The sequence below is a fragment of the Tribolium castaneum genome, chromosome 7 (assembly GCF_031307605.1).
Source record: "Tribolium castaneum strain GA2 chromosome 7, icTriCast1.1, whole genome shotgun sequence".
NCBI lineage: Eukaryota > Metazoa > Arthropoda > Insecta > Coleoptera > Tenebrionidae > Tribolium > Tribolium castaneum.
This window is the reverse complement of record NC_087400.1, coordinates 8,135,586-8,162,827: the sequence shown is the minus strand read 5'-3', so window position 1 is coordinate 8,162,827 and position 27,242 is coordinate 8,135,586. Positions and strand designations below refer to the sequence as shown.

General features: G+C 30.4%; 2 protein-coding genes across 2 annotated transcripts in view; both read left to right on the top strand.

The window, feature by feature from the left end:
• LOC656406 (fatty acyl-CoA reductase 1) overlaps window positions 1–27,242 on the top strand; it is a 374,499-nt gene that overhangs the window by 271,587 nt on the left and 75,670 nt on the right. The window lies entirely within an intron of this gene.
• The window catches only part of LOC658102 (uncharacterized protein), a 207,577-nt gene that overhangs the window by 106,946 nt on the left and 73,389 nt on the right, over window positions 1–27,242 (top strand). The window contains exon 4 of the mRNA XM_064357869.1: window positions 18,455–18,660. Within this exon, the coding sequence (XP_064213939.1) occupies window positions 18,455–18,660 (206 nt within the window). The remainder of the gene's footprint in view (window positions 1–18,454; window positions 18,661–27,242) is intronic.

The window sequence follows — 27,242 nt, the reverse complement described above, 5'->3', positions numbered from 1 at the left end:
ATTATTAGAAAACTTATGAAAAATGCTATTAACACGTCTAAAGAAATACATGGGTGTTCCATTTAATCATAATGAGTTAATTAACTTATTGCATTTTGGCACACCCTGTAAATTATTTGTATGTTTCAAGTAAAAGTCGACTAGTTGCTAAAAATACAGGTTATTCTAAGATTTCCTGTTGCAAATTTGTCGATAAATATTTATAAGCCACTGCGTAGTGATTTTTCAAAAATTGTTTTTTTTTGTGACAAAAAGTTGAATAATTCCAAAACGAAAAAAAAATGGATCTATAATAGGTTTTATAAAGTTACATTATTTTTTTGTGTTGAATCTAATTATGCAAAAATATATAAGGTGTTTTATTTAAAAAAATGTACCCCTAAGTCATCCTGTTATTCATTAAAACACTTCATATCAATTTTTGATAAATGACTTGCACTAGATACAAAATACAAAATTTATAAAAATTTTAACGAAAACAAATTGCATCTGAAACTAAAGCGACTGTTTTCAATATGTTAAGGAGATTTTTCCACAGGACGAATTGACTATAATTTGTAGTTTATCGTCGGAAAACTGAAGCTTACCTATTAAAAAAATGTATATGATACAACTTATTACGATTAAGTTTTTGAGGAAAAGGAGCTTTAATTTTATTTAGATTTCGTTAAAAAAATTGAAAATACCGAAACAAATTGCTCACCTTTGTAAAGACATTTTACTTTGCAAGTTATTTATTTTTATTAAAAAAAATATTTAAGGGAATTACCTTAAGGTGTAAATATGATAAAAAAATTTGAACCTTGTTAGTTAATTACAGGTTAATTACTTTTCTAATAAAATTTTACTATAAAAACGATGAGATTTAAATTTATCCTATCTTTGTTCCTCAGTTCTTGTCTTACTTTACATCCTCACGTGTGTCATCCCGTTTCACTGGGTGATAGTTACGAGTTTTAGGATGAATGTGATATTATTATACAAGGTGTATTAGAAATACCTGTATTAATTTTAACAGGTAACAGAGCTTATCAAATAATAGTATATTATATTATAAGTAATAGAAATGCATTATTATATGCGAGTGAGAATTTTGTAAGACAATTTATTTAATGCAAAAAACACACTAGATCACTCTGTATATTTATCTCTTCCTATTTTTTTAATAGAGTTTGTATGATAAATTTTTACAAGTGCTTTATGTGCTTGCTTTAATTAGTTGTTGTGTGTTGGAAATGTGTAATGAAAATTTTCAATACTGGCTCTGTCGAAAAAGTTAGCAGCGCTCATGACACCCAAATTGGAAAAGTTATAATTTTGTTAAATGTGGTACTGAATTCGGCCGCACAAACCCAATTACGTAAACCCCGAGAGAATAAAATTATTGTTACTTTGAAAATTTCCCCCTTGTTAAAAAATCGCTAATAGTTCTCGATGGTCGTTAATAAAATTCCCGCTAAAACTTGATTAAAACAGGAAGTTCTGCTGTCGTTTAGCGGCGACATGAAAATTATGCAAATTTTCGTCGGCTGATTTTTAATTATTCCAAAGCTTTGTAACTTTTCTAACGGAGAGACTTTACGGTTTAACTCTCTCGCAAACTATCTTATTCAATTTCTTAGACTAATAAGGAAAAAGCCGCACGGATCTACTGAACGGCTTAAAGTTTTAACAGATTTTCTATTTATAGTGATGGGAGTTTAAGCAAGTTGGAGCCACGTGATTACGTGTGAAGCTTGACGTTTCTTGCAGATATCAATTGAAAGTTTGCAGACGACAAAACATACGAGATTTCACCTAAATAAAGCTCCAGCCCTCGCCAACTTTATTTAAAACTCCATCAGCAGAGTGAACCACAAAAAAATAAAAAAAAAAGTAAAAAATAATGTTTTTCTATCAGAAGAGAATATTTTTGCTTACAAATTAAGGTTTTAAAACTTATTAAAGCTTTGGAATCAGTGCTCAATTTAAGATAGTAATTATGTAATGCCGTATTGTTATGACTTATGATCGTTCCCAAAGTCTTCATAAATTTTAAAATTCTAATTTTTAAGCAAAAATATTCTTCTCTGATTAAAAAACATTATTTTTTAATTTTTAGTGCATCTTTTAAATAAAAGCTATTTAAAAAAAAAAAAATTTTTATTTTTTATTTTATAGCTTTTTAGTATTTACTTATTCTAAACTTCTTTTTTTCTGAGATTTAGTTTCGCCGTATTATTGCAACACCATTATTTTGCTGATTTGTGCAAACTTGTTTAGTGATATGTGATAGAAAACAGCTGTTAGCATTGAAAGCACATCCTAACCTCTGTTCTGTGTCTATACTCTATCGTCCAAGTTAAATGAATTTAAAAAAAATTGTGACATATGTTTGTAACGAAACGTAATGAAAATGATTAGGTATTAATATATTTCCCAATGACCAACATACCGTTAATGTTGGTATAAGTTACGGTATGTACATACCAAAAACCCATTTGTAAACATAACCTAAAACTTCCAAACCCTATTTAACCCTTTAAGGGGGTATTATATATATAGGATTCCATTGTCACGCAGATTACGTAAGTGCGCAAAATTTCAATTCATTGGGACAACGGAAACCCTTTCAAATTTGGCTCCAAAAGTATGAAACAGACAGATAAACAACAAAGCTAAATAAAAGTTAAATAAAAGCTTTTAAAAATCAAAATTTGCACCTATTACTTTTCTTATTAGAGAATCCAAGAATTAGACAAACAAGACTAGAAAATGTTACGAGGACTTTTTATAAAGTAAAAGAAGTGAAACCAAAAAATGTGCAAGAAATATTTTTAATACCTCCTTTTAATTAGAAGTAAAAGGGAAAATTTTCAAACAGCATACGTAAACACAAGTAATGAAAACTAGTAAAATCATATGTAGAAAAAACGTAAATATGAAATCAAGTTCAGAATTCTTGCCTTACCGAAAAATTTAAATAATGTAGAAAAGATTCAAGTAAAATCTAAGCTAGTCCATTTCCACCCCTTTTACGAGTATTTTATTTAAAACAGTTTTTAAAATTTGCTTTCAAAAATTAAATAAGTTAAATATGTTTAGGAAGTATTTAACCACATAGGATTGCATTGTCACACAGATTACGTAAGTATGCAAAATTTCAATTCATTGGGACAACGGGAACTCTTTCAAATTTGGCTCCAAAAATATGAAACAGACAGACAGACAACAAAGCAAGTTAAATAAAAGCTTTTAAAAACAATTTTTGTTACAATGAAATGTTAAAATCGTAAAAATTATCATTTAATTGCAATAAGATTTTGGTACGAAATCGTAAAAAACCCTGAAACGTGCTTAAGAAAGCTGGGTGTCGTTAAAAATTCTGTATTTATTCCACGTCACATTTTCAAATAACGAAACAAATTAAAATTACCATCAGCAAATTCATAATCCTAACCACATCTGACTTTATCTCTTTTTTATTAATTCACGAGGCTCGTGTCGACCTTACATTTGCATACCGTAAACAAGGTCTAGATTTTGCGGAAATTTCTAGTCTTCAATTCCCGGGTGTTAGTGTTGCGATCAATATTTTGACAGGTCTTTTCGTCTTTTGGATCATCGTGTCGGTGGAGATATGTCAAGTAATCGTATAAGGGTTAGTGTGTGTACGTGACCCATCATAAAACGATAAAAGGCCAGGCGGACCTTAAAGCAAATGTCACGAAACATCGATCTTCATGAAATAAATCCGTCAATAAATGCGATCAAATCCAACATCTGATTAGTTTTTCGACAACGTTGTGCTAATGGTCGCAGTTGAAAACATCAAAAGAAACGTAGGGTTATACATTACGGTACACTCCATACAAAAGGAACAAATAAACCGCTTCATTATTTTAATGCCCGTTCATATTGCAACAAAGCTTCGGTCGTATTTTTATTTCTGTCGTGAATTTGCGTTCGTTGGGTCTCATTAGCAAGTGATGAGTTTTTTCCTCGTTTACCGGAGATAATTGTCGCAATTATTACTAGTGATTGCAAGTACGGTTCGGAATCAATAACGCTAGCTGCCTCTGCTTGTGCTATAAATTGATAATAATACAGAATTAATATGCAAGGAGCGGTGACTTTCATTAAGTGAAGGTATGGAAGACGGCGGACGCTGTGCTAATGAGATTTCCCAGCACGATATAGCGTGCACATGAGACTTTCCTCAATTATTTCGACTTGGCTTGTGTATGTGCTGTGTGCATCCTTGTGCATATGTTTGCGAGGTTAAGGGCGACGTAATGGTGCGTTTGCATGTGGTTGAACAGGAAGGGCGAACAGGGCAAAAGAGAAATTCCACGGGAAATTTCATCTGATTTCGGCTGTATAACACCTATGTTTTGTGACTAAATAAACCATTATTTTTAATACATAAGGTTCAAATATTGATTTTTAAACTTTAAACTTTAAACATAGCAATGCTGCTTTTTTACATTATTCTCTCGAATTATCTCAAAATCAGTTAACACTTCGTAATCAAACAGAATGTGTACTAGTTGTCAAACTCAGCGTCTTTCCAGTATACATTAAAATTTTGACGCTAAAAAAATTAAGGTAAAAAGAAAAATTTAATTAACATTAATTTTAGCTCGGCGCATCCACCATTTTTTAATCAAGTCGTTACATTTATTTTTATTTTTAATTACTTACACATACACTGCGCTAAAAAACAATCTTAAAGATCTGCAAACGGGTGTACTAGTTGTCAATCCCAGCAGATTTTCAGTATAAATTCCACTAAATATTAAAAATTACACTAAAAACATTATGCTGAGATGAAGAATCTAACTGCTGTTAATTTTAGCCCGGCGCATCCACCATTTTTAATCAAATTTTTTAATTTTCAATAACTTACACATGCACTGTGCTAAAAAAACAATTTTAGAGATCTGCAAACGTATGTACTAGTTGTCAAACACAGCGTCTTTCTAGTATTAATTTCTTCAAATATTACAAATCATCACGCTAAAACAATTATGCTGAGATAAAAAAATTAATTAATATTAATTTTAGCCCGGCGCATCCACCATTTTTTATCAGCACGTTACAAACTTTTTTCAAATTTTTAATAAGTTACTGTTACACTGCGTTAAAAACAATCTTAGAGATCTGCAAACGTGTGTACTAGTTGTCAAACTCAGCGTCTTTCCAGCACAAATTCTTTTGAATATTAAAAAGTTTGATGCTAAAAAAATTATGTTAAGATGAAAAATTTAATTGGTATTAATTTTAGCCCGGCGCATCCACCATTTTTTATTAACACGTTACAAACTTTTTTAATTTTTAATTACTTACACATAAACTGCGCTAGAAAACAATTTTAAAGATCTGCAAACGTACTACTTGTCAAACCCTGCGTCTTTCCGGCACATGTTCCTTTATATTCTAAAACTTTTAACGCTTAAAAAATTATGCTAAGATGAAAAATTTTATTGATATTAGCTTTAGCTCGGCGCATCCACCATTTTCATCAACACGTTACAAACTTTTTTCAAATTTTTAATTAGTTACAGTTACACTGCGTTAAAAACAATCTTAAAGATCTGCCAACGTGTGTACTAGTTGTCAAACTCAGCGTCTTTCCAGTACAAATTCCTTTGAATATTAAAAAGTTTGATGCTAAAAAATTATGTTAAGATGAAAAATTCAACTTGTGTTAATTTTAGCTCGGCGCATCCTCCATTTTTATTAACACGTTACAAACTTTTTTAATTTTTAATTACTTACACATAAACTGCGCTAAAGAACAATCTTAGACATCTGCAAACGTGTATACTAGTTGTCAAAACCAGCGTCTTTCCAGTATAAGTTCCTTTAAATATTAAAAATTTTGACACTAGAAAAATTAGGCTGAGATGAAAAATTTAATTGATCTAAATCTTAGACCGGCGCATCTACCATTTTTCAATTAACACATTACAAACTAATTTAATTTTCAATTACACTTCATTGAAGACAATCTTAGAGATCTATATAAATATCAGTATAAATATCTATATATCAGTATAAATTCCTTTACATATTAAATAATTTGATCCTAAAAAAATTATATTAAAATGAAAAATTTAATTGGTATTAATGTTTGCCCGGCGCATCCACCATTTTTAATCAAAACGTTACAAACTTTTTTTAATTTTCAATTACCTATACATTAACTGCGCTGAAAAACAATCTTAAAGATCTGCAAACGTACAACTTAGTTGTCAAACCCTGCGTCTTTCCGGCACATGTTCCTTTATATTCTAAAACTTTTGACGCTTAACAAAATATGCTAAGATGAAAAATTTAATTGATATTAATTTTAGCCTGGCACATCCATCATTTTTAATCAAAACATTACAAATTTTTTTAATTTTCAATTACTTACGCTTACACTGTGCCAAAAAACAATTTTAAAGATCTGTAAACGTGTGTACTAGTTGTCAAACCCAGCGTCATTTCAGTATAAGTTCTTTTAAATACTAAAAAGCTTGACGATAAAAAATTACGCTATGAAAAAGTTAATTGATATTAATTTTAGCCCCGCGCATTCACCATTTCTTATCAAAACGTTAAAAATTTTTTTTTTTTAATTACTTACACATAAACTGCCCTAAAAAACAATCTGACAGGTCTGCTAACGTGTGTACTAGTTGTTAAACCCAGCGTTTTTCAGTATAAGTTTCTTTGAACATAAAAAAATTTGACAGTAGAAAAATTGTGCTGAGATGAAAACTTTAATTGATGTTAATTTTAGCCTGGCGCATCCACCATTTTTAATCAACACGTTAACAATCTTAGACATCTGCAAACGTGTGTACTAGTTGTTAAAGCCAGCGTTTTTTCAGTATAAGTTTCTTTAGATATTAAAAATTTTAACACTAGAAAAATTAGGCTGAGGTTAATTGATATACATTTTAACCCGGCGTATCCACCATTTTCAATCAACACGTTAAATTTTTTTAAAGATTTTAATTACTTACAATTTCACTGCATTAAAGACAATCTTAAAGATCTGCAAACATGTGAACTAGTTCTCAAACCCAGCCACTTTCCAGTATAAATTTCTTAAAATATAAAAAATTTTGACTCTAGTTTTTTTATTTTTAATAACTTACACAGACACTGCGCTAAAGAACAATCTTAGAGATCTGCAAACGTGTGTACTAGTGTCAAACCCAGTGTCTTTCCAGTACAAATTTTGTTGTAGTTGATATTAATTTTAGGCCGGCGCATCCACCATTTTTAAACAAAACATTACACTGTGCTAAAGAACAATCTTAGAGATCTGCAAACGTGTGTACTAGTTGTCAAAACCAGCGTCTTTCCCGTAAAAATTCCTTTGAATATTAAAAATTTTTACTCTAAAAAATTAGGCTAAGATAAAAATTTTAATTGATATCCACTATTTTTAAACAAAACGTTGCAATTTTTTTTAATTAATTACACAAACACTGCGCTAAAAAACAATCTTAGAAATCTACAAACTTGTGTATTAGTTGTCAAACCCAGCGTTTTTCTAGTATAAGTTTCTTAAAATATAAAAATTTTAACGCTAAAAAAACTATGCTAAGATGAAAAATTTAATTGATATTAATTTTAGCCCGGCGCATCCACCAGTTTTAATAAAAACTTTACAAACTTTCTTAATTTTTAATTACTTACACACATACTGCGCTCAAAACAATCTTGAGGTTCTGCAAATGTGTGCAGTAGTTGTCAAACCCAGAGTCTTTCCAGTATAAATTCCTCTAAATAGTAAAAATTTTGACTCTAAAAAAATTATGCTCAGATAAAAAAATTATTTGAAATTAATTTTAGCCCGGCGCATCCACCATTTTTAATCAAATCGCTGTTAACTTTTTTATTTTCAATTACTTACACATACACTGCGCTAAAACAAAACAATCTTAGAGATCTGCAAACGTGTTACACCACATTGTTTTGTGTCACTGCTACAATGACGAGAATTATTTAAAACCTCTATGCATAACTTCGTTATCGCATTTGTAGAGTAACACAAAAGCAAGTCGCGTTTTGTGCAGTTAATTAATTAATTAATAATTTTCTGGTAAACACAGGTATAAACTTGTAACACTCTCGGGAATGCACTTACTGCATTCTCAAAGTTAAGCTGCGTTTTACGACGGCACAAATAAAAGCTGGAATTAACTTTTTTTAACATATTAGTATTAATATGTAACAACATCCAGGGTCGTTATTATGGAACTGGCTTCATGTTACTCTGCTAAAACGGTTTCAGCTAGAATTCTTAAATTTTAAAAAGACTTAATGAGTCTTGATTAACAAAGCTAAACTTTTTTTAATTAAATTTATACATCGAAAGTCAACTTCACCGAAGTCAGTAATAAATGATAATTGCATCAAAAAAAAATATCTCATAATGTTTAGACAAATATGGGAAGATAAATGTAATCTCTATATCGTAAAATTGCTTTAGGAGAAATATTGTTTCTGCGTTTTTGTATTAAAAAAATAAACGAAAATACATATAACTTCCTTTAAATACATTGCGTATTCTTGTAAATAAAAAAACTCGTTTCAACAAAACTAAATAATTGTAAGCTCTCATTTTCATATTGTTATAATTGGAATTTTAATTTTGCTGATGAATTAATTGACTATAAAAATTAATACCTAGAGTAGGTTTTCAGAATAATTAGTGCAATTTCCAACTGAAAGTTTTCTTTATTTTTGCCAATTTAGAGACTGGAAAGCAACCAAAACTTTTTTCGTTAATCATAAATTAGCGAAAAATTCATTACATTCCTGGGCGCGTCCGTAATTAGCAATTAAGATCGATTTGTGGCCGTTTATATTGTGCTTTTTATTAGCTATTTCTCTACTTTAACTGCGGTCACAAACAACCAGAGATAATCTGGTCAAAGCCGACCTGCGATTAAACGAGTTTTGTATTAACGGGTCGTCGTTTATCTCCCGAAACGGCCGTATTTTTCGAATGTTATTCCCTCTTTTTTTCATAAAATTAGCCCCGAATTAAATCCCATTTCACGTACTGCACTTTTGAAACTTTGCTTATTGATTCAATTTTTAATTTGGAATGTAATAAAACAAAAAATGAAACGTCAGACGCAAACGTTTTGGTTTTATTTGATTCAAAGCCCGGCATTCCTGGTATGGAGCAGATTAATCCGGCAGCCGGCAATCTCGTGAGAAATTTTTCATAATTTTCCGATTGGAAAATTAATCTGTAGGTGGAATATTTTAGATTGGCGCGTATCACGCACGCCTTTCAGATTCCTCATTTTATTGCACTCGAATCGCTTATTTTCCTCCGGTAATCCCGGAAGACTTTGATAAAAGCAATTTAAATAATTTATTATTATTGAGGCGTGCGTTCTGGAATAATAAAAAAAACGAAAAGTAAGTGGGAACCATTAAAAAATTCATTATGTTGGGAGGCGGCGGATATCGATTATTGATGGAACAGATGTGACCGGAATTTGGGCACAGGGGAGACCCGGAACTTTTATTAGGACCGTAATCGTCTAACTTGGAATCTGATTTAACGCACGCCCTCTTCCGACGACCCGGCGAAACGCACGCCAATTCATCGGGAACAATTCAATTTCCAACGATTTAAAAACCTATTTTTTCCTTCTTAATGCCACAATAGGAGCCTGATCCTCTCAGGATTCGACAGAAAGCGATGCCTGATTGGACAACACGACAAAAAGGATCCAAATTTAAAATAAATATTTTTTCAAAACTAATTACCCGGTTAAGTAAGTTAATAAGAACGAACGGTCTGGTAAATGCAATTTCCCGACCTATACCGCCGGTGGTTAATCACAATGCGCCGAGCTTTTTATTAAAAAATGTGCCTAATAATACAGCAACTGCTTTTAATTACAGTCTCATGGAAGGCTCAGCGTGCTGTTTATACGGTAAAGTTCATTAAACGATTTTCAACTTGATTAGTTTTAATATAGCGACGTCTGACGGATTTTAATAAAAAATCGTGTTTGGTATTTGACGGCTGGAGACGGATTAAAGAAACGTGGAGAAGATAAATTTTAATGCGTTTCCTTAGTTTGCAAAAAATTTAAATTTTCAACTGTTAAATTCGTTAAAGTGTTGATAAAAAAATGACTACAATCTATTAATTGTAACACAGTCGTGAATTTAAACTTAAAAAATGGATTATTATATTGTAGTGGTGGTTTTAGTGAAACGCTACAAAACTGTACAGTGTGTTTCAATAATAAAAATTTTCTGAAAAGTTGTGCACAGCCATAAAGTCCTCAACGACAATATTATTTTCACTTCCGGTTATAGTGGAAAGTAATATCTACCAAATTATTTTTAATAGAAATCTATCTCCAGTAGCACACTTATATAACCCAGATGTAACCTTCTGTTAATAACAGTTAGTTAACCACCTTATCTAACTGTTATCTAGGTTATATTTCGGTTACAATTTCCTTTACATCTCGCTTATATTTCGGTTATGTTTCGTGATCTAACCTTTATATTGCGCTTATATAACCATTCTTATATTTTTTTGTATAATTTTTACCTAAAATTTATTTAAAGAAACTTAGTAGATTTTAATACTAAGTAAAATTTTAAATATTTGGGATAAATAAATAGGTGCTTCCATCCATCATCATCACTAGTGCACAATAAATATTGTTCAGAGTTTTGTTGGTTCCTTGCTAAATAATTCAAAAAAATTTTAGGAACGGCTTTTGCAAGAAAATATTCGATGACCAGAACTTACATAGAACGCTTATGTTAAGACCGAAGATGCTGAAGACGTAATAGAAAAAAAGAGATGTCATCTTACGACAAAGCTTCTAACTTAGTCAGTGTCTTTGTATTAAGTTTTTCCTTGAAAGAACAAGAGTTGGTCAAACTGTAAACAAATTACAGTTATCAGGAACTAAAGTATTACTATTTCTAAAATTGTATTATTCACTGTTTTCTTCATTGTTTTCTCAGCTTTGGACAAATTTTCCAAACCCAGCTTAACATTGTAGGATTATTAGGTCGGCAAGTAGAAAGTGAGAAAACATTTTTTCTTGGAATATTTTGCTTTGGTTTTTACAAATTTATTTTCTCTGTGGGCGAAACTAAAACACATTCAGGCAAGCTTTTTTAGTTTTCAATTAAATATAAATTAAATTTGTACTCTACTTACATGATAAACAATAAATATAAATGACGAATTACGTGGTTGCAACACGTGAAAGTAAAGAAAAAGCAAAAATCACTGTTGATTGCACTTTACCACCAACAAAATAGATAATTTTCAACCATATAACAAAAAATTTTTTAGATTATTTATTTTGCTTTGTAATTATTATTAGAAATTCCGGCGGATATTAAATATAACTGTAACATAACCATGCTTAGATTACTGATAAATAAACTGAATCTAGCATATGCTACATTACATCGCATACATAACAGTTATATAACCGTCATATAACCTTTTGCTGTATACGCTAGATATAACCATGGTTAGATAACTGATATATACCCCGAATCTAGCTTGGGCCATTTTGCTTAAGAAACATAACGGTTATCTAACCGTAATATAACCATGGTTATATAACCGTTATATAAGCTGAGTCTAACATAACCAATAGTTAGATTTGTGTATGACGGTTTTATAACGTTATATAACCGAAAGATAACTCAGTAAAACTGTATTACTAGGGATAAGACAGTATAAAGCACGTTTTAATTGCAATTAAATTGATATATTTGTAAATGCATTATAAATGGCAAATGAATTAATTTAGTCGTTAAATTTTAACAAGTTTTCACAGCATTGGCATTACCTAAGTTTAGAAGTTTTCCTGATATTTACCCTCTTAAAAATGTGTTTCTATTTGCAGTTTTTTTTTTTTTCAAAAATTGATAACTTAATATTTTTATAACTTTCATATTTTGAAATTTCGAAAAAATGTTAACAAACTTCACATTTGAAGCATTAGCTTTATTTTTGTTTTTTTAAAATGGTGGATGCGCCGGGAAAATTTTTAAATAAATGAACCTGTTTGGTAATATTTTACTGTCTCACTATATCTAGTAAATAATCCTAAAAGTATCATCTTTTTGGCGAAGAGCTCGCCATTTACGGCACCCATAAATCCCAACTCGACAAAAGATTGAGTTCTATTACGTCGGTGTTAAGAAGTGTCGTCGATAAATTGTATAAAACTGCTCTCGGTCGATTTTTAAGCACGTCATAAAAAATATTCATACGAACAGACATACCGAAACGTAATGGACAATAAACTCAACATTTGCAATATTATTATAAGAGTTTTATTCGTGAAAAGGGGGATAAAAAGCAACCGAAACATCTAAAAAGATGTAATGAAACTAATAACGGTATTTTTTCCTGTGACTAAACTGTTTACTGCCGCCATAGGAAAATAATGTTGGATAAAGCAGTAAAAAGAGGGAAACTCCGTCCTTTTACAATCTCGACCAAAAGGTGGCTGGAATAATTCAGCGAATTTGCGACCAAAACAAAAATAGGATAAGGCGCGGGCGGAGCCCTTGCATTCAACAGGGTTTTTATATTTTAAAGCGAAAATGTGATAACTTCGACTATTAATTGTTTTATTGTCCAGCGTAATGACCGATAAATGACAGAAACTTTTTTCAAAAAACTGCTAACGTATTACCCAAAAACTTCCAGAATGTTAAGGAAAAAGACTTGTTTATTTTGAGTTAAGATTTAAAAAAAAAACAAAGTAGCTAACATCTATGTTTTATTTTTGCACTAATTAATATGAAAATTTATATTTTTTCGTAATATCATAAAACTAATAAAAAGTATTTAAAAATTCAGAACTTGGTCATTAGATTACACATTCATTGTAAATTTATACATTAGTGTCTTAGTAAAATTACAAACATTATGTGTATTCACATTACATATTAAACTTGTAACTGAGAACTGCCAATGAGAACCAATTTGTAACGGTTAAGTAAAATTTTATTTTCTTGCTGGTTGGAAACACTGGAAGTTATAAATTATCGATTGTAAAAATGCTTAGAATCATAAAACTCACTTGTGGTATTAAGTTAGAAACAACTATACAAATTTTAATAAAGATAGAATGAGTTTTTTTTTTCAAAATGAGCTAATCTCTCTGTTTTAGCAATGTGTCAGAAAAAATTTCTGCCAATACAATTTTTTTTATCGAAATACAGATAGAAGTTTGAACGATATTTTGGGTAAAAGTTTAGGTAGTTTAAATTTTCTAAAGATATTGGTTACGTCGTTAAATAGCATAAATATTAAAGAGGCAACAACAAATGTTTACACATTTAAAAATTTTGTTGTTAAATTTAATTTTAACTTGATAAATTACACATTCAATAATATATTTGTTGAGAAATTTTGTGTTTATATGGAAAAAAATTTAATACTTGGTATTGGGATTACATTAAACTTAATTTGGGTTTTTGAAAGCTTTGGTCACAACTCTGAAAATTTGAATAAATTTATTTTTGAAGGCAATAAGTAACTTTCTGCGAGGTGGATTTTTTGACTTAGTATGCAGCTTTGTTTTTATGTTTTTATGTAATTATTATTGTATTTTAAAACAATAACAGATCATGAAATACAACTGACAAAACACAAATAAGATTGACTTTTTTGTTGTAGCGATTTAATTCTTAAACAATTTTTACATTTTTTAAACCTTTTTATTATTCTTTAAATCTTGTGTTTTCTCCTATCTTAAGAATATTATGTTGCTTTATTTTTTTTTTGTTGTTATTATTTGTTAACGAACGCTCTATACTAACTCTTAACTTTTCACTTTTTCGAATTTGCATTTTTTGTACGTTTGTATTTTGGCAATAAATTTATTATTATTATTATCGGTCAATATTATCCATTGTTTGTTTTTTTAGACATTGTTTAACAACCAACATCAACACAAAAAACATTTTTAGATTAAAGTTGCTAGTTCGGGTCAGAAACACTTATTTTTTACCATGTAAATTTTACCATTATGTAACTTATCAATGTAATATTTGTTTAATACGAGTAAAACCAAGGTAAATTTACAGTGTTTTTATTTTTTTTTGTACATTTTTCATTTAAAATTTCATTACAGACAATTCGTAAAAATAGGTTTTTTTACAAAAAATACATGACGCATGTAATTTGCCATCACCGTTTATGGGCACAAAAAAGCATTACTTTTATTGTAATCTCACAGTAAATTTATTCCATTGCACAGGGTGAATTAGTGTGAATTAGTATAGTTTCCACATATTTTAAGAAGTGATAGTAGAGCTCAAAAGAAATTTGCCACATAGCATTTGATTAAAATTTGTTATTTGTCAACAATTTTAATGCATGCATGTTTTTTACTATTTTTACATTTCTATGTATGCATTCTTCTATCATACTTACCATTAGTGCGCTGGTTTTTGAGCATTTATGTATCTCAAGGACTATAAATATTCGGATAAGACAAGATTTTTTTGACTTTTGTCTTTTTTATGTTCTACTACCACCCCTTAAAATGTATAGAATTCTACTATCAAACTTTCCCGTATTTTAACAACAATGAGGAAAAAGCTGTCTTGTTACAAATACACCCACATGTTGTATTGTGCAGTTTAAAATCAGACTTTCGCAACAATGAATTTTGAAGGAGTAAAACGAATAGAAAAAAAAACGTATATAACAGCAAACAGACAGGTCTCTAACCAAATAACGTACAATGAACAACTGAATTTGTTATTTAGTAATCATTCGTTCTGTTGATGTGTATCGGATGGCATGAAATATGAAATAAAAAACAGTTAATTTCACGTTACTTATTAAAATCGTTATTAATTTTGCTGTAAATTTTTAAATTGCGTTCGATCAATTTTTTGTATTACCGACGTGGCCATTATTTAATATCGCTTGAATATTTGTAACAGAAACGGCTAAATATTTGGAGCTTTATTAAACTGTAATCTATGCATTACTTTTCCAAGAGCTTACACACATGTTACTTTTGTCACATTCACCAACAGGGCCGAGCCAAGCCGGTGTGCAATGTGTGTAAGATCACAAAATCAAAACTAAAATAAAAGGAAAGAATAAAAATAATTATAAAGAAATAGTCTAGCTGTTTCAGCGTTTTCTTACTGTTGTAAATATATTTGACCATTAAAAGTTTTTTTCTGAGAAACATTCAACAAGAATTATTTCTTGTGACACAATTTATTTTACGAATGCGTTCTTGTTCTTGAGATTTAGCGCCTGAATGCAATCAAAGGGATTAATGAATACAGCCGACCTTTTTTTCTTTGGGAGTACAAAATTTATAAAGTATAAATAATGAGAATAATCTCTATTATGTAAACTAAAAAAAACAGAAGTTTTCATAAAATGGAAATAGTTCACTCATTCCAATTTGGTCTCTGTTAAATTGTTTTTTACGTAGTTAATACAAAATAGCAATAATAATATACTATGAACAATGAACTAACTTGTAACAGGAAAATATTTAGTCAGTTCAATCTTTTCCTTTAAAGAATTTAGAGCAAAATCTGATTTTTCTCAGAATTAATTTTTTTTCGCGCGCTTTTAAACGTCTTCAGCTATATTTATGTTTCTAGTTCTCTCATAGTTAAATTTATGTCAACCTGTTCGTCTGTTACCTCTTCTAAGCTCCTTATAATTTCATATCTCTCAATTATTGTCAGAACTTTTCGTTTTCTAAATTTATTTATGACGAAAAATGGAGTAAAATGAATACTTATTATCACTAATCGCCAAATTTGTTCTTAACACATTGGAGGAATAAATATGTGCGAATACAAAAGTTTTAAATTGCAAAAAAATCATAAAAATTAAAAGAGCACAGAAAAAAGACTCAAGTGGAATTTTTTCGTGGTTCATTCAACTGTAGTTACAAATTTGTATCTCCAATAGTTTTTTGCTATGCCATTCTATTTCTTTATATAAAGTAAGTTTTAGTAAAATGTCTAACCATAAACATAACAATTTGTTTAGACTTTTTACAAAATTGAGTAAAAACGTTTTTCAAACATTTAGTTAATCGACAAATTTGTGAACCCAAAGAAAAAAAAACAATTTGGTTATGGAAATAAGAATAAACCAGTAGCAGATTCTGAAAATTATTTCAAAATTTACGTTTTTTATTTAGTGTTATCAGGTCTCAATCAGTATCAACATTTTCTTCTATGTATTATTGCTGCTGCTCTTAGAAATTCTCTTGATGTTAACACTTTCTGCTTGTGGAGAGAATACCTTTTCATTAAAACTATCAAAAATTATCTAAGAACGACAATGTTCCAAAATCGATTTAATAATTTTTCTAACTTCCTGCTTTCCTGCAGTGGAAAGAGAAATTCCCAATGGACTGATAAATCTATACACAGGACTTTATAAGCCTCTAATCGACGATTTTTTATTAAAATTAATTATCTTCAAATCATGGCCTACTACGACTATCAAATTCAGAAATATATCCACTCTTAACTAAAAAACGAATCGACACAAAAAAAATTCCTTTAACAGTTAGATATATAATTTTTTTTTCTTTCCGAAAATGTTTGAAAAACTAGGGAATGCCGTTTAAAAGTTTAAAGTAGGGGAGGCTAACGATTAAGGGATGAAACCTATATAACTAATTTTGGTTTTGAACTTTTTTTTTGCGATCCTAATCGACTTGTTTTTGCTTGAAAATAGATTTGCTCAATGTCAAAAGTTATTGCGACTGGCTCCTTTTGAAATGAAAGCCCTGTATATATCATTGCTTGTCCTGACTGACTGACGTATCAACGCACGGCTAATAAGTATAGAAACCTGAAATTTTCACAATAGGTAGCTTTTATAACCTAGGCATGTCCTAAGAAAGCATTTTAAAAAATCACCACCGAAGGGGGTTAAGTAGGGTGTTAAAAATTAACCCTAAGGGGTTAAATATAAAAATCTGTTATTTGTAACTTATATTAATAAAAATTGGTATTTGGGCAGTCGGTAAAAAATAAAAAAACACGTGTTTTATGATTTTTTTGAAATTCCATCTCCAAAGAGTTAAATATCAAAATCCGTCATTTTTTAACTGATTTCTAGAAAAATTGGTATCTGGGCATTCGGTGAAGAATAAAGAAACAAGTATTTTATTATTTTTGAAAATTCCATCCCCAAAGAGGTTTAAACAAAAAATCGTTATTATTTTGAAGCTATATTCATAAAAAATAATATTTGATCTTTCGATTAAAAACGAAAAAAGACGTGTTTCTGGATTGCGGAAGTTTTACTCTCAAGAGGGTTGAATATAAAAATCTGTCATTTTCGAAGTTATAACCAAGAAAATTGGTATTTGAGCGTTCGTCTCAAAATAAAAAAACGTATGTTTACAGTTTGTTGAAAATTCTACACCAAGGGGGTTAAACAAAAAAAAACCTTTATTGTTGAGTTATACATATAAAAAACTCTTTATTGTTGAAGTTATACATATCAATTAATATCCAAGACAGTCGGTTAAAAAAGAAAAGACGTGATTTCAGGATTTTTAGTAATTTCACCCCAAATGGAGTTAAACGCAAGAGTCCTTCATTTTTGAAGTTATATACAAGAAAATTAGTATATGGACTTACGGTTTTTTAGGATTTCTAAAAACTACATCTACAAGAGGGTTAAACTGGGAATGAGTTTGTTTGCAGTTATGAAAAAAAGCAAAATATACTCGAGTTCGCATTGGGTCACGGTTTCAAAGTTCACAATAAAATTATATGTTTTTACTTTCTATTATAATAAGTTTTGCATTGTTTTTCTGTGTTTCAAAATATTGCCGTGGGTAACTGCTAGTTGGGAATATTTTAGAAAAATAATTTGCCTAGAGTAAAATATGGTAAATGTATTGAGTAAATTATGTAAATATTAGGTATGTAAATACTCAACAGCTGATGATGTACCTGCACAAAATTTAAAATTGTTCTTGTTACTATTTAAAAATATTTTAAAAAATTACTAGTTGCTTTCATTTATTTAACTTAGTGATTTTTAACTACTATTTTAAAATGGGACCTGCACACGGGCGGCCAATTGGCTTGGCTCGGCTCGTTCACCAATTATAGTAAATAGCCTGAACCACATGTCGAGTTACACCACATTCACAAGCAGCTTTCCGGCTTTTGTGAATCATCCCGAAAGTGAGCATCGATTTTATTATAGTCCATCCGTTATTCCTTTCCCGTCTTGGCATCGCCAGAGGCGAGTCTGTAATCAAATCAAGCAGAGCAAGAAAGTGGACCGTCGCGTCTCTCGGGTTCAAACCCAACAAATATTCAATTTGTGATACATCCGATGATGGCGTTAAGATAATGGACTCGGGAGGATCATCGCGACTTTGCTTTTGCTCCAGGTGTGATGTGAATAATGGATTTTTTCCAGGGACGCTCTCTCGCACAACGCCCGAAAGTTGCACGAAAACGTCAAGCTGCAGCTCCTCCAGAACCTCACCGACCTGCTGCGGAAGACCTTCAGCTCCCAGTTCGTGTTCCCCGCCCTCGGGCACGACGACCCCATGGCCAAGAAGGAGCTGGGCAGGATGTGGAGTCGCTGGCTGCCCACCGACTCCATGCACACCTTCGCCAAAGGTAGGACCGGTCATTTTTCTCCCGACGTCTCGCCGCGACATGAATTATTTATCAAGCGTGTAATTTTTTTCAGTAAATCACTCGAAAACCCTTTCCGTCTGTTTTTTGCCCTCTGCTCTTCTAAATTGTTCCGTTCTTCTTATCCCCAGCGTGGCTCAACTTCCAGAGATTCAAAGTTTACGCTCGGATTTTTACCGGGATTGAATTCTTCTTGTCTTGTTAAAGGGCCGTTTAAAGTTGTGGCCGCTTCGACCATCGATCTTTCCTCGGGACTGGTCCCTAATGGGAAACAATAATAAAAAGCCGACGCGAGAGAACTTAGGGACACGGCACGTTGCTTGTTTGCGAATAATTGCCCGATTGGTACGGCTTTGTGAACACAAAGCGAAGAAACGGACGCTAATTAACTAACGCACAAAGACAATTTGTAATACACACGATTTGAATAATAAATCAAGAGGTGATACTCGAATTGCGCTAACCGACTATCTCTCCATTTTACTTACTTAGGACCGGTTTACACAAAGCTTCATTACATTTTAATTCGTTTTTAAAAGTTAACAGCGCAAATGGACCAATGAAATTGGTTCAATTTGGTCACGTGATCTGTTAATCACGCATTTGATTGTGGATTAAAATAATGACGCTTTTATAAACCGACATTTTTGTAACAGATCAACACGATAACTGTCTATCAAAATCAAATAATAAATAAACATTTATTTAAATATTATTACTTAATAGTCATACTTGCACAAAAGCTTTAACTTTAAGATTAAAAGATAAAGTTTTCAAAATTATTGTTCAAATTTTCTCAGTATAAAACGAATGTCTTGATACTTACTTTTTAAATGTGCGCTAAACGTTTTATTTCGATGGAACTGTTTGAAGTGCTTTGACATAGACTTTTTAAAACTGGACATAGGATAATATATGTGCAATTAAAAACACAATTAATAGTGTTATGTGAGTATCATGTAATATTTAGCGAAATTAAGTAATAACGTAATACAGAAGATTTAAAATATTATTGAACATAGGATTAAGTGAAAAAAAATCCTCACTATATATTATGTTATACTCTACGAACATAATACAGGGTGTTGTGGAATGGCTTAGCATTATATTATTTTTCCAAAAAGTGAGTACTTTTTTTAAAAAATTTTATTAACCCACCTGTTGAGAGCCACTGTTCGGCTTATGGTAGTTTATTAGTAGTTAATTTTTTCATTAACCAAAATGGAGTTGGGGGCGCATGGACTTTTGAGGTTCGAATCCCGGTCCTGGCAAAAAAAAATTGTTTTTTTTTTGTAAAATTTAATAACGAAACGCAAATTGAAATAGAAGAATAACGTCGTGAACTAAGAAGTTAATTTACCTCTACTGTTTTAGCAATAATATTAAAATTTACGCTACTTTTTATAATTCTAGTTCAGCGGTTCTCAAAATTTAGGACTTTAATTTCAGAACGATTTTTTGAAAAAACTATGCATTTTGGTTTCCATAAATTTTGCTTAATCGATTTGTTTTAAGAGCTTTACTTCAATTACGAGTTAAATCAAAAGCCACTTTATTCTCAACAGTCCACTACGAGACCAAAAATATTTTAGTTTCTCTTTAACACTTGTTGATGGCAAATAATAATGTTCAAAAAGCACGAATATTCTTTTCAGTTTGCGAATTTTTTTTTAAATTAAATAAAGTACTGATTGCATTTGAATGGATTTTCATCCCTACAGTTCGAGTAAAAAAAGTATCCTGTAAATGAGTTTCAAAAATATTACTTAAAACGGCTATAAAACTCTGACGAAAATAACTAAAATTTGACTCATTTTAGTCTGATACTCTCTCCAATAGAAATTTTATAAACGGTTTATACAGGGTGTTTCACATAATTTTACTAATCCTGGACCTGCAGGATACAATTAACAATACAAATCAATCACAAAATTTGGAAAAATTTATCAAATTTTTCTAGGCTGTAAACTTTCTAAAAAAATTGCAACACTTAGGATTTAGCTAGTTGGTGGTTAAAATCAATAAATATTAACTATATCTACTTCTTTTTTAATTAAATACATGTTTCTTACAAAAGTTATTCAAAACTGTTAGTAAAAGACTAATGCTTTTGAAAGATTGTGTCTAAAGTTTACAAAACTAAAGTCAAATACGCTGTATAATTACAGGGTGTCCTAACTAAAATTTGTACCCCAGGTTTGGAAAAAATGCTGAAACAGGTCAAGTGCTGGAAGGAAAACACTCAAGTGTGTCAAGCCTTTCTATTAGTCTTGTTTAAACTAAAGAAAAGGAAAATTATACCTTTAAAACGTTATTAAATGGATATCTCAATATAGACTATCTTTTTATTTATAACCTTTATATATAGCAATATTGAGTTTCAAAAACCAAGTTTTTAGGTCAATTTTAGTCTAAAGGGGGTTTAAAGTTTATCTTAGCTTTAAAGATTTTTTTGCATCCTACTGGTGCCTAAAGCAACCCTTTCAAAAAATTTAAATGAAAAATGGGTCGAGTGACACGACACCATTTTGAAGTTGGTTTTATTGTCTATACAACCATGTACTTTTTTAATTTTGACTGATTTATTGTCGAGAATCTCGAAACTGATTCATGATCATTGATATTTTGAAAATTGTTAATCTTGAACCCTCTAGTTTAAATTTTAACGCTCCAGAAATAATATTTGCGCACAAGTTGTTACTTTAAAGTAAGAATAATCCCACCCCTTTAAAAATTTAAATAGCAAATACTATGTTTTTTTTTCAATTATAAAGAATTTCTTTTAGAGAACATTAACTAGATTGCTGTGTGAGGAAATAAAAGTAGTTATGATAAAACAAATAATTTTAACTAATGTAAAAAATGATAACAAATAAAAAATGATACAATCAATTTTTAAGAACAGTAATCATTTCTGAGTCTATCCATACGAAAAATCTTCTCCAAAATCTAAGCGAGGTCATTTTAGACTGATAATTTTGAAAATTTTAGTAAAATTTAAATTTCAAAATTCTCAACAACAAATCGTTCAAAATAAAAAAAAGTACATGGTTGCATAGACAATAAAAGCATTTTCAAAATGATGGGTTACTATACCTATCTTGCCATTTAAATTTTTTAATGGGGTAGTTCTGGGCTCAATAATGAAACTAAGATAAAATTTAGTTCTCCTTTAAACTAAAATTGACCTGTTTCAGCATTTTTTCTAAACTTGTACGAAATTGAAGATTTCGGAGAATGCAAATTTTAGTTGCATAATAGCAAAAACTGCAAGTATATATACCTCAAGACAGTTTTGTCACAATAATAACAAAGTTGCAGCTGCGTATTTTGAGGTAAAATAGGTCACAAACTTATGGGTAAAGGAAAAATCTGTTCTTGAAATGGAAACTTTCATATAGAAAAAACTTTGTAAAAAGTAACAAAAGACGAGACAGAAAAATGTACTGTTTTGCCAAACTTCTGTCACAGTTTTTTTCAAATAAAAACATTATTCTCAAGTAAATTAAAAATTGTACATCTTTTGATTTGTGAATAATGGTGACGTTTAAAAAGCTTTTACTTGCTTTACTCTATGCTGGAGATAAAGGTAAGGATTTTCATGTAACAAAATTGCACGAAAAGAGCAAAAACGCTCATAGGTTAGGTACCGACTAGCTCAAAATCTTTATTATTTGTTTTTGCTAAAGTGCATTTTTAACCAAAAACTTACTTTTAATAAATAAAATAGTATATTATATTTTAAGTGATAGAAAGGCACGAGTGCGCTTGCGCACGCGTGGGACATTGCTCACGGGCTTTTAATGGCATTTCGATCACGTGTGTTATACGACTTTTTATCTTACAGGTACCTTGTAAAGAAAATTCAAGAAATTCAAGTAAATATCCACCTGTAACATTAGCATAGTTCTATGTATTAGTTTTCGTACTGAGCAGTGTTGCTATAGTTATGAAACAAACACTCATTGCTTTCCCTAATTTTCCCTAGATTTGCTCACTTGACTCACTGACAGCTTTATCTTTCTTTTAAGAGAAATTTGATTTCTTTCCCGAAAACAATAGAATAATGTACTTGTAATAATATAATAGTATATTATTACACGAGCAAGTAAAGAAGGTTTTTATCCACAAAAATGAAGTTTGCTGCACGAGCCGAAGGCGAGTGCATGTAATCATTTGAGTGGATAAAAACCTTTACTTGCGAGTATAATACTATACTTTATCTACGATCAAATAACCAAAAAAAAAAAAATTTTAAAAACCTTTCATAAACACACTCATATTTGTGCCGCGATTTTTGTGGTAGAAGATTTTCTATTGCACTCGTTGCGATATTGCGAATGTCAGGTGGCGTGCAGGTCATTTCATTCTCTTCTTCCAACATTTTAAATAACTTTCTGTCACAAAAAACTGCTTGAACAATCACAGATTTCACTACTAGTTCCGACTAAATAATTAGCTGTTTGTTTTTGTTGTCAGCTGATTTGGCTTGTTTGGTTATATTGCTGCGGTTACGGCACACAATTGCCAACATAAAAGTGGTGGAAAAGATAAAATTCCAATATTTTCAATTTTGATTGGTCCCAATCCCAATGGATAAAAAATTCTGTCAATTTTACCCATGGGTGAAAACCAATCAGACTTCTTTGAATTTGTCGATGGATAAAATGAAAATTTACAGTGGAACTTTCACAACAGTAATGGTTATATTATTTGATGATCGTAGATAAAAAGATTTAATAAAAAATAGATAATTGAATAAAATAGATAATGATAATAAAATGTACTGGAATATCAAAAAAGTTGTTCCATTATTATTATTACTCGTGAATAACCCTGTAGATACAAACATATGCGGAGTGTTAAACTCATCTCGCAACTTTAACTCGATAATGAAATTCGGTTAGTTTTTTCAACGTATTGAGTAGACGAAACATCTTGCTCACTTGTGAAGTTACACACCGTCGCAATAATATTTCCGCTTCGCTTCTTGTATCCATCTCTCGTCGCAGACCTTATTTAGCTTAAGCTTCTTGCGCTTGGCGCTCGCAATATCGCCTAATTTCGAAAAGGGAATCACGGTAATGCCCTTATCGATTTAGCGGTGTGTGCGGCCCAGCTGACGTTAAAATCGATGACGTCGGGCGAATCTTTGCCGAATAATACCGTGCAAAGATGTGAATGCGGAGCAATTTCATTTGTCGGTTGCATCAGTTCGTAAATGGATTGGATTTCGAACGAGTGAATTTCCGTTTCCTACTCATTATCAAAACGATTCAACGAATTGCCGTTATTTACCTACAAGTTTATTTTTCGACGTGAAAAGACAGACACGAGATTTTACAAGCACTGCCCAGCGATTTATGCAAATGAATGCGAGCGACTTTTACAACCGTCGTAAAATAAGGAAATAATTAATTTTAAAGGGGCTAATCCATCAGTTTTCATGCGAAAATCGATGCCTTGATTAACCTGATGTTGTTCCAGCGCTATAAATGTTAGATCGTTTTTCTTAGATTAGATACAGGGCTTTAAACAGGTTAATCACGCGACGGACGTTTACTTTCAAAAATTACACCCATTCGGAAAAAATTGGTGCAGGGAATGACTGGTCATTGCTCTTTAAATAGCTTCTCCTTAGTTTTATAAAATACATTATAATAGTTTTAAAATTAATAAGTATACTGTTTTGTTGTTACAAAAAAATCCTGATATTTTTAATAAAATTAAATAAACCAGGCACAAATGAATAGGGACATTGTTAAGAAGGCGTTGTACGTACTCCAGGGTTTAATTTTTTTGTACATAATATTTTCTCGTTTTAGTTGTAAAATGCATTCATTAAAAGTTTAATTAAGAACAATATTCCTATTCCTATTCATTTGTGCGTAGTTTATTTAATTATAAGAATGCAGTTTAGTGTAACTTTTGGTATAATTTTCTGCTCGCATATAAGGCCATAAGCAGCAACCATAATATACAGCGTGCTCAAAAACTGACGCACCAACTCAATGGTGTGTGGTAGAGAACTGATTACACATAATAGTAAAAATAGTAAAAAAATTCTTTGTATTAAAGTTATTCCTAAATAACTAATTTTAGATAAATGATATGTGGCAACGTTGTCTAACAGTCATGATCGCAATAGAATTTGAGCAACAATAAAAATAAATTATTTTTGAAACGGTTTCCTAGGAAATAATTCCCAGTGTTGGCACATCTACACATTGTGTTTTTTTGGATGAATTTTATTTTTTTTTAAATTAAAAAAACTGCTAAAATCTGATAGTAAATTTAAAAATAATTGTTCATCGTTTTGTTACGGAACGATTACCTGGTATGAAACATAAAAACATAAAAAAATAATGAAAACTAAAGAAGTTGACACAATAAGTTTGTAGCTCCAGATTTTTTAAAATATGACTTTAGGAATTTTTTCAACATTTTTCCCGTAATGTGCACTTGCTTCTTAATAACGTACCACTGAGTTGGCGCCAGTTTTTGAGCACCCTGTACTTATTTAATTTTTATATAAATTTTGAGTTATTAAGGCTAGTAATTATAAAAAAAGAAATTATTTTGATAAAGTTTGTTAAATTTGCTAATCCAAGATGGGTTTTTAAATTACAAACAGAAGTTCCATACTGAAATATTAACAAGAATTTACAGATTGATAATTTACGATAATTGGTCTTATCATTAAGTTATTTGACTGCAGCAGATCAATAACCAATTTAAATACCATTTTCTAATTCGTTTTTATTATATGTCCGTTGAATTTTATTTTTTTACAATTAATTACATATAGCATTATAGCACACGTTGTTTTATGCGTGTTTATTAGTTTTTGAGATGCAGTAATACTTTTAGTAGTATTTAGTAAATTTTTTGTTACTCCTTAAAAAATTTATTTATTTTGGGAATTTCTCTAAAAGTCCATATAAGCAGAAATTTTTCAAATTTTTCCGTCGAATGTTGACAAATATCTGAGAAACAATATCAATAAAAAGACTCAATTTTTTGCGGAAAGACATATCTTAAAGATCACTACATCCGAAACATATAACAACAACCGTCTCCTATAAAGAAAGCTTCGTAAATACCAATAGATTTTTTATAGTTATTAACTATAAAGTATAATATAAATATACAGGGTGCTCAAAAACTGGCGCACCAACTCAGTGGTACGTTATTGAAAAGCAAGTGCAGATTACGGGAAAAATGTTGAAAAAATTCCTAAAGTCATATTTTAAAAAATCTGGAGCTACAAACTTATTGTGTAAACTTCTTTAGTTTTCATTATTTTTTTATGTTTTTATGTTTCATACCAGGTAATCGTTCCGTAACAAAACGAGGAATAATTATTTTTAAATTTACTATCAGATTTTAGCAGATTTTTTAATTTAAAAAATTTAAAATTTATCCAAAAGATCACAATGTGTAGATGTGCCAACACTGGGAATTATTTCCTAGAAAACCGTTTCAAAAATAATTTATTTTTATTGTTGCTCAAATTCTATTGCGATCATGACTGTTAGACAACGTTGCCACATATCATTTATCTAAAATCCGTTATTTATCATTAACTTTAATACAAAGAATTTTTTTACTATTTTTACCTTTATATGTAACCCGTTCTCTACCACACACCATTGAGTTGGTGCGCCAGTTTTTGAGCACGCTGTATATAATATATTATATATAATATATAATATATAATATATTATAAATATAATATAAGAGGTTTTAGAAGAAAGCCTTGTAAATACCTATAGTTATTAATAAAACAAGTGCAAAACCACAAGCTTAAAGCTCGACGGCTATCGTTACGCAACGAGCGTATGCGAGTTACATAGACACCCGAGAAGTTTATGTGCTCTCGCATAAGAAATATTCAAAATTTTTGTTGTTGTAATTTAAAACACGTAGCTATGGGAAGCATGCAATTTAAAAACCGTTGCTATGGGAAGCGTGTTTTAAAATAGTGAAATAGTGCTATAGGAAACGTGTTTTAAAATAGTGTTTTCTCTCTAGAATTGATATTAAAAAAAGGGCTTAAAATGTTAAAATGTAAAAACTTTTTTACTTTATTTTATTCATTTTTTGAAATATTTTCAATTCACTTTTTATTTTTTACACTTACCAAAAAAATTAAAAAGTATACCTAAAAATTCAGGTGTATATTACATGACGCAAAAACTCTTCAGTACTTTATACCTCACGTTTCTACAAACCCTACAAAAATAATAAAAAATCTCTTTTAATTATTCTTAGCAATATTCAGATTCGGTCAACATTACAAAACAATGACAGATGACAGCTGTCAGTGCTGTCAGTGTCAGACCGAAAATGCGGCCAAAAATTCACACGTTCAACTACTCTTGCTGACGAGTAAATTCTTAAACGTCTGCATACAATTATCATGATTTTTAATGTGATTTTTATCAAAAACTCCTAAATGCAAAAATAAGACAACATTTAAACAGTTGACAGCAAACCGTATGAACTTATCAGGCAACCTACGTTTATGCTAGAAAGAGAAAACCCACAGCAAACCACGACCA